The sequence below is a fragment of the Sinocyclocheilus rhinocerous genome, unplaced genomic scaffold (assembly GCF_001515625.1).
Source record: "Sinocyclocheilus rhinocerous isolate Xijiao unplaced genomic scaffold, SAMN03320098_v1.1 scaffold5057, whole genome shotgun sequence".
NCBI classification, from domain to species: Eukaryota; Metazoa; Chordata; class Actinopteri; order Cypriniformes; family Cyprinidae; genus Sinocyclocheilus; species Sinocyclocheilus rhinocerous.
In genome coordinates this window covers 9,178-18,626 of record NW_015627315.1, presented here as the reverse complement: position 1 = coordinate 18,626, position 9,449 = coordinate 9,178, and the positions used below count along the sequence as shown (strand labels likewise).

The 9,449-nt window shown below is 43.9% G+C and overlaps 1 protein-coding gene across 1 annotated transcript in view; it reads right to left on the bottom strand.

Moving 5' to 3' along the window:
* Positions 1–9,449, bottom strand: part of gart (phosphoribosylglycinamide formyltransferase) — a 61,293-nt gene that overhangs the window by 47,040 nt on the left and 4,804 nt on the right. Inside the window, exons 3-4 of the mRNA XM_016536734.1 lie at positions 9,385–9,442; positions 8,959–9,054 (exon numbers count right to left, since the gene is read on the bottom strand). Coding sequence (XP_016392220.1) covers positions 8,959–9,054; positions 9,385–9,442 — 154 coding nt within the window. The remainder of the gene's footprint in view (positions 1–8,958; positions 9,055–9,384; positions 9,443–9,449) is intronic.

Sequence of the window (9,449 nt, the reverse complement as noted above, 5' to 3'; positions counted from 1 at the left end):
ACTGGATGCAACAAATGCCTCGTTTATAATGGCTTTTAATGTTTTTGTCTCGTCGTGCCGGGACAAGGCATCACAATATGGTAAGGGGCGTAACATTTCCGTCACACACTTGTATTAAAACTTACCCCCGCAGCCGCAGCGCCCTGCGCATCTATGTCGAACGCACCAGTAATCTCAGACTCTCAGAACAGCTCTTTGTGTGTTACGGCAGTCACACTAAAGGTCTACCGGTATTGAAACAAAGGCTAGTAAATAAACATTAATTACAGACAGCAGCATGTTTATTTAGGTTGATGTCTCTTTAAGACCTCATGCACGGATCTGTTACACATAAGTTTTGTTTCTCAACTGTTTACATTCTCTTAATAGCCGCGTTACAAGGAATCAGTAGAAATATGAGCAATCCTGTGCTGAAATTCAAGCCCTGCTCTGCGAGGGATTCAACCGAGCTGCCAAAAAGTCCAGAAGGACTGACGGGGGCGTTCAAAAGGACGGGCTTCTCTGCATCCTTCATATACGTCAGCGTTAGCCATAGGTGCCTGTCCAGCACAACCAGGTTACCCATGGCACGGCCGCCCACGAACCCCACCCCCTACTGTCCTTTTTTTGGAAAACTGAAATGGTCACCCTATTATAAATATACTTCATTATTATGAAAATACCAGAGATGGCTTAAATAACACAGATAAACTGTCGCAGTCAAGTGTTTATTGTCTTTGTTTTATCATTCAAAACGTGTATACGTTCTGTTTACTCGGTTACAGATATAATAGCCATGCCTTTTGTCCATATAAGAGATTTCCTGGAGGGTCATTCTCTACTTCTGTGACTGGATATGAGGATTTTCTGTGCGAGGGCGCCCTCTGGTGTCCAGTATGAATGAAACCGACATCATGTGTTTATAGTGCTAATGGCCAATCCATCATTTTTGGGGGAAATTTTTGTTTATTTATTTATTTTATTTTAAATAAGTATCGGTTCAGGCACCGTTTAGGCACCGGAACCGTTTTAAAAGTATCGATTTGGCACCGGTATCGAAACAAACCCAAACGATACCCAACCCTATCAAAGGCCTGCCCCATTCTTCCCCTAAAGTGGATGATGAAGTATCCAAGAAGTGGCACGCCCCATATTCGGCTCGTGCCCACATCACCACCTCTGCACTTCTGAAATCAGTGGATGGCGCCGATCTGTGCAGCTATTCATCGCTGAGGGTGAAGTGTGCTGCCGTACACCCCAACAAGCCTTGCCGCACCACTAATATTGCCGGAAAAGTGTACATGGCAGCGGGCCAGGCAGCGTCAGCCCCCCACTCAATGACTGTCCTCCAAGTCTTCCAGGCGAAGATGCTTAAGCGCCTGGACGAACAGGGCTCGGACCCAGAAATCTTCAGGGAGCTTCGCAGCACCACTGATCTCGCCCTGCGAGCCACTAAGATGACGGCGCCATCTATCGGCCGTGCCATGGGTAACCTGGTTGTGCTGGACAGGCACCTATGGCTAACGCTGACGTATATGAAGGATGCAGAGAAGCCCGTCCTTTTGAACGCCCCCGTCAGTCCTTCTGGACTTTTTGGCAGCTCGGTTGAATCCCTCGCAGAGCAGGGCTTGAATTTCAGCACAGGATTGCTCATATTTCTACTGATTCCTTGTAACGCGGCTATTAAGAGAATGTAAACAGTTGAGAAACAAAACTTATGTGTAACAGATCCGTGCATGAGGTCTTAAAGAGACATCAACCTAAATAAACATGCTGCTGTCTGTAATTAATGTTTATTTACTAGCCTGTGTTATTTTAAAGTTAAACAGATTATTCTCTGTGGTATTTCTGTACCTGAATATTACTGTTATACCTACCTGAAAAAACTTAAAAGCACAGTTAATTTTAGTTGTATCCTGTCATTGTATGTGTTTGTACCATTGCTTGTCATTTATCTATTCTTATTTTATTACTGACTGTTCACTTGTCTTTTTTAGTTAAAATAAATTCAAATCATAGTTTGAAATCTAGGTTCTTTTTAAGTATCTTCCTTACAATATAAATATGAATCAACATTATAAATTGTAAAACACAAATACACTGGGTGACGAAACATTTAGGTTGGATAATTGTAGTTTAAAACAAATACCCTAACTCCCCCCTCAAATTAAAAAAATCCCCCCATAAGAGCCACATAAAGGGGGAATCCCCCCCCCCTTTTCCAAAACGGAATTCAGGCCCTGCAGAGTGATTCTCCGAAGCACAAAAACAATCCAGGGCGATAAAGCACTCCATGCCGAAACGCACCGGTCAGCCCCCTCCCATGCGTTCATGCTCCTCTTCCGCTCAGTGCTCTTCCTCTAGACCGCGAGCCGATAGAGCTCCAAAGCCCCACCCTCAGCCTGAGCCTTCGGTGCACCCCAAGGACTTGTGGCACCAGTGATACCCGCCTCCTAAGCAGCACAGACCCCACGCGTCAGGGAAACCAGTCAAGAATGCCCAGTCGCATTCCTGATGGACTCCGGAGGAAGCCCAGCAGGAAAACGAAGCTATGTTCAGCTTGTTCGCCTCGCCTCCCTGCCCGTTGCGGGCGCGCAAAGGCAAAGAATGTTGTTTTGTGTTTGTTCCACATGTTTGTGCAATAAAAATAAAAAAAATTCACAAAAAGAGTTTCTCCCCTCTTCCCGCTGTCACACACTCACGTTTTTCACAGCCCCCTGTCACTCATCAGCGAGCTGTCAGATCCTATCATGCTGAAGCCTCTTTCACAGTTCGCTGAGGCGTGGAGAATACTACCAGGTATTTCAGAGTGGGTGTTGAACACGATAATAAACAGCTACACACTTCAGATTGCATGCAGACCACCCCGGTTCAATGGCGTGGTAACGTCGGAGGTTCAAGCCTCAAATGCTCCAGTTTTAAGAGCAGAAATACACAATATCCTCGTCAAAGGAGCCATGGAGAATGTGCCTCCCAAGGACCGAGAGACCAGTTTTTCAAGCTGCCATTTTTTTGTTCCAAAAAAGGACGGTAGGCTTCGCCCTATTCTAGATCTACATCGTTTAAATCACGCCCTAGCAAAAGGCTCATTCAAAATGATCATATTGAAACGAATCTTATCGCTCATTCACACCTGGGACTGGTTTATCTCAGCGGACCTAAAGGATGCTTATTTCCACATACAGATAAGCCCCTCGTCACAGGCGCTTTCTGAGATTTGCTTTTGAAAGAGTGGCCTATCAATTTGCGGTACTCCCCTTTGGTCTCTCCTTACCTCCACGCACTTTAAGTGCATGAACGCAGCCCTCTCCCCTCCCAGTGAGCGAGCTTTGTGACCACAGGAGTTTTCTCATCAGCCACCTTCAATGTCTAGGGCTCACAATCAATATGCAAAAAAGCCAGCTGCAACCCATGCAAAATATCCCTTTCCTGGGTGTTAGTCAGAATTCTATCTCCATGCGAGCCCACCTGCTACCAGAGCACTCAAGAGCCATCATGAACTTGCTAGCGGCGTTCAAAGTGGGCAAGTCACACCCCCTGAAATGCTTTCATAGAGTGCAGGGACTGATGGCAGCTGCCTCAGCGGTGTGCCGCTTGGGACTGCTGCAGATGCGGCCGTTTCAACTATGGCTGAAGACTCTTGTGCCTGTATCAGCCTGGCACGTGGGCTTGATGCATGTATTAGTGATGCACAGATGTTTAGAGACCATGAACCCCTGGATTGATACAGCTCTCTACGCACAAGGTGTCCCACTTGGTCAGATTTGCGAAAGGGAAAGTTATCACGACAGATGCTTCGTGCACAGGCTGGGGAGCCCTCTGCGACCATGGCCCAGAGTCCGGCATTTGGACAGTCGAGGAGAGAAAATGGCACATAAACTGCCTGGAGCTCAAAGCAGTTCACCTGGAGCTCGAGAGTTTTTATGCTCAAGTTCATCACATGCATGTTCTCATTCGCACGGACAACATGTCAGTGGTAGCGTATATAAATCATCAGGGAGGCATCCGTTCTCGCTCTCCTATCTCGCTCGCGACAAGCCTGCTGTTATGGGCAGATAAGTTTCTCTTGTCGATTCGCACTGTCCATGTCCCCAGCCGCCTGAACTGTGGGGCGGACATGTTATCAAGGCAAAGAGTGACTCCTAGACTGCGGAAATTATCTGGAATGTATTCGGACGAACGGAGGTGGATCTTTTCGCATCAGTGTAGAACACTACCTGGAGCTCGAGAGTTTTTATGCTCAAGTTCATCACATGCATGTTCTCATTCGCACGGACAACATGTCAGTGGTAGCGTATATAAATCATCAGGGAGGCATCCGTTCTCGCTCTCCTATCTCGCTCGCGACAAGCCTGCTGTTATGGGCAGATAAGTTTCTCTTGTCGATTCGCACTGTACATGTCCCCAGCCGCCTGAACTGTGGGGCGGACATGTTATCAAGGCAAAGAGTGACTCCTAGACTGCGGAAATTATCTGGAATGTATTTGGACGAACGGAGGTGGATCTTTTCGCATCAGTGTAGAACACACATTGTCCAAGGTTTTTTTCCATGACTGAGCCCTCCACTCTGGGAGTGGACGTGCTCGCCCACTCTTGGCCGAGAGCTCACAAGTATGCTTTTCCCCTAGTAAACATCCTACATCAGGTACTGTGCAGAATCAGACAGGAGAAGGAACCAGTTCTGCATGTCTCAAAGGCCCACTCAACCCTGGTTCCCGGACCTTCTTGAATGTTATCGAGCCCTCCATGGCCTATTCCTGTGAGGAGGGACCTTCTCTCCCAGGCAAACGGCTTAATCTGGCACCCCAACCCGACGCTGTGGGACTTGCATGTCTGCTCAACGGAGCCCGCCCACTTCAGCATCATTACCTAAGCAAGTGATGAGAACCATTTCTGAAGCGAAAGCCCCGTCCACCAGGCGCCTGTATGCTCATAAATGGAAAGTTTTCACTAATTGGTGCGGCTCAAAGAATATAGATCCAGCGACCTGCTCGATCTCATCCATTCTGTCCTTTTTACAAGAGTGCTTAGATGACGGCCATGCGCCTTCCACGCTATACTTTTAGCAATTTCAGCTTTCCATAACTATATCGACAAGCAGTCAGCTGGCAAGAACGATCTAGTGATAAAATTTTTCCGCAGCGTGAGGCAGCTTAACCCTCCCTGCCCAACCACTATCCCCACTTAGGACTTTGGTCTTGGACGCCATAACAAGCCTCTCTCAAGGTGCTCTCTTTCTCAAGACAGTGCCTCGCTTCTATCAAATGAATCAGGGATATACATGCTCTTTCAGTCAACGAATCCTGTCTGAGCTTTGGTGTTAATGACTGTAAAGTCGTTCTTAAGCCAAGGAAGGGCTACGTGCCTAAGGTGTTTTCAACACCAATCAGAAATCAAATGATAAGTCTCTCAGCTTTCACCCAGAGCGAGCCGGTGAACGGGGAAAACTTCCCTCCATAGAAATACAGCTTTCAAAGCCCTGCACTAGAAGCATTGTGTCCTGCTGGGAATGGGCAAGGGGTATATCTATCAGGGAAATTTGCTCGGCTGCACTTTTGCCAAATTGGACGTTTCTTCACTAGCTTCTTGGGTCTTTTTAGTTCAGGAAAGCTAGACGAGGTAAGATTTCTATCATTACGACTGCTATTACTTGGCTGTTATGCTTGACATTCATCTGTAGCAATAGGAGGCACAGCCCCTCTTGCCCAGGAAGCGGGTTTCCACTAGGTCCGATAGACTCTTACATCAGAGGATGATGGCATCAGTGCCTGCGTATTAGGGCTGGGAGAAAAAACAAATCGATCCATCGATGCATCGCGATTCTCTTTCCAACGATTCTGGATCGATTATGAGAATTTCAGAATCGATTCGGAGCGTAGTTTTTAACCAGATGCGCGATGACGCTGAGTTTGCTTTAAAAACACCCGTATTCTGCTTGCTTCCAATTCCACACACACATACACCACTCGAACCTTCCGTAAAATAATCTTCCATAAAGTTCGGAAAGGTTGAAGCGAATAACAAGGACATTCGCGGGCTTCATTGCACAGGACGTGCGCTTTGTTTGATGTTACACTTGAAGTGTGCGGTCTCGCCCGTCTGTATTTTCCTTACAAATGCTCTACAAAGTCATCATTTATGTGGTTTGGAATGCAGTGGACTTACATATTTAAAATATGAACCTCACTAACAGAAGGCTGCTTTCAATTTCAAATGCTGACGCACGCTTTGTTTGTGAAGAATGCTCGCGCATGCGGCTCTGCGCGACTCCGTGTAAAGCCAGGCTCACGCTACAGGATTGAAAGACTAGCCGAATCACTGTGTTGCTCACAATATGCAACAAGATTTGTTCTCATCTGTCGTTGTCTTGTCATATCTGCGCGCATACTACACAATACAACGCTAAAGAGGTGCACACACTACAAAACATTCAGTGAAGAGGCGTTCCCGACTATCAGCGAAAATACGTTTTCTCACATAAATTATCTAAAAAATTCGGCTAAAAAAATCGATCCATCGATGCATCGCGATTCTCTCTCCAACGATTCTGGATCGATTATGAGAATTTCAGAATCGATTCTGAGCTGAGCTTAGAAATTATCTCGAGAAATTACAGCGATTATAGGCCATATCTTCAAGCATGGACGATCAACTGGCCCTTCAATTGGTCTGTGCAGTCATTTGATCCGAAAGAAAGAAGAAACCACGACAAAAGAGAATATGGCAGAAACAATGGATTGGAAAACGTGGACAACAAGGACTGTCAGTGCTGCAGAAAGAGTTGGAGGTAATTAAACAGTACAATGAAATGTGGTATTATATACACAATCTATGCATTTGTGGTATTATATACACAATCTATGCATTTGTTAAATTTATTTCTAGTTAGTTGATTTGATTAATTTGTGGCTTTGTGTCTGTTCATAAAGATGCATGATATAATTAAACAGCGTTGTCAGAGTTGGTATTGTGGCTTATATATGATCAGACACTTTCATGTGCCATTATAATATTAACATTTTACGAAAATCAAGCTCAAATGGAGTTGCGAGGTTTTTGACCAGCAAGTGTTGCCAATATGTGTTTTGTCCGTCTTTAAAGGGGTCATATGATGCGATTTAAATTTTTCCTTTCTCTTTGAAGTGTTACAAGCTCTTGGTGCATAAAGAAGATCTGTAAAGTTGCAAAGACTAAAGTCTCAAATCCAAAGAGATAGGGATTAGTTCCACCTTGTCATTGTGTCGCTCACATTACGAGATCACGTGGCGATAATATCAAACAGGTTTGAAAATATCGTAGCATCTGTGATAGCGTTGCTGACCTGCTCATACTTAACGAGCATCGGCGACCGCAACGAGCACCGATTTGGTCACGATCCGGGGGTTTTGTCGCAGACTGTGGAAATCTGTCTGAGACCGCAAAATCCAGCCAAAAATCCTGTAGTGTGAGCCCGGCTTAAGTGGTTTAATGCACTTGTGTCTCAAAATGGTTTTATGATGCAAAATTTATGTAAACACAACCAGTTATATCTTAAGGGATTAAACGGACAGGACAAACCAAATTACTTCTTATATTTCAAAAGAGATCCATGCGTGAATGCAGCTTATCTCCCGTTGTCTATGATGTCATAGTAAAAAACAACAGTAAAGATGAAGAAAAATCACTCACAGTTCTTGAATGGAAAACGTTCAGATAATCTTAAATACTGAATGCACTCTTTGTTTGTTGTTTGTAATATATTTCTATGCTCCTCTTTATCATTTGCTACTTGCTTGTATGTTTTGAAGTTATTTTTAAAATTCTTAACATACAACCGTTTTAATAATTTTCTTCAATTTGTAATTGTTTTAAAAAGTACTTCATTACTTATGTAAGGATATGTAAATGTAAGAATTTTAAGATTCTCAAGTCGGTAAACTAATTAATTAATAAGGGGGGAGGAAAAAGTAGATCAATAATCATTCTGGAATCGGATTGTGACTCCCAGAATCGGAATCGGATCGTGACGTGACTAAAGATTCCCACCCCTACTGCGTATTCATCTCATATTCACCATGGTTATTGCTGCTGAGCCTCGTGTGGTTATTCTCTGAAGCACCGAGACAGTCGCTTACTGCATTCAATGGCTCTACAGCCTTAAATTCACGTTGCTTCATTTCAGTACATACAAACAGAATGTGCTGTGTTTTATATGTTTGTGCTTTGCTTCCCTATAGGACTCACAATGCACTGTACTACTTGAAATATCGTTTTCAACTTTGTTCTCTCGATAGTAAGCACTGCTTGCCACCGCTTCAATCACAAATATAATGTTTATTCTCATTCAGTGACTACCTGGGCCCCGCTCTCCTTTCTCCTCTTAGAGCACGGGGTTTTCAACCAGGTCCACTAGCATGCAAATACAGGGAACCTTTTCACTTGATTCTGATTGGCTCTAGCAAGTCTGTGTCAAGGGATATCCCCGCCTTCGCAGCGTGTGCCCTTTTTACTCAAAAACTGCATCATGTCCCCGCTTTCAGATGGAGTGGCATTTACTACACCGAGCCGTAGTTCACTGACAATTAGGCAATATCACGTTCATAATCGAATGCGATTCATCTGCGATTATGAACGCGATATTGCCTAGCTTGTCAGTGAACTACGGTTCTGTGTAGTAAATGCCGCTCCATCTGAAAACAGGTGATGGCGATTTACTACCAATCACGGAACCGGCTTTACTGACGAGATGCGCATGACAATCGCATGTGATTAATTGCACAGCCCTAATAAATGTAATATTCTTGAAACTTTAGACTGTCAACTTGCCATTTCAGGTGTTCATCAGATGTTTGTACACAAATATGAATCAGATTATCTGTGATAATATGTAAAAATAAATACATTAATGTCATAAAGACATGTCTTTCATCATCTATTTTGATTGTTAAGCCACAATTTCCTGTTTTTCATCAATCAGTGTGATAATGACAAACATCTTACCAGCAGCCAGAGGAACTTCTGGACCAACAACCACAAGCCCCACATTATGATCTTTACAATACTGAGCTAAAATCGAGTGATTGTTCACAGACACCGCTGGAAAAATAAAGATAAAATATTATAAATTATTATCACATGCCTTCATGTACTCAAAAAGTTTGTATGTGCATTAAGTGTTTTTTTTTTAAATGCTTATTGTTCATTTAGTTTTATTAATTACAGAAGTATAAGCCGTTGAACCTATCAGTGATCTATAGCCTTATGTTCATGGATAAAACAATATAATCTCACATAAATGTCACACCTGTATTTTTTAATTACATTTATTTTGTAGGCAATCGATTAATCAATAACTCAGTGTTAGAGTAGTTGCTGTAAAATCACTGCTCATACTCCTGTGGTCTGCTGGATGACTAGCGCTCTCACCAGAGTTGGAGATCTTCCCGCTGTTGGCGGTTCCTGCATTACCAGGAGCCACAAGGACCTGCTGA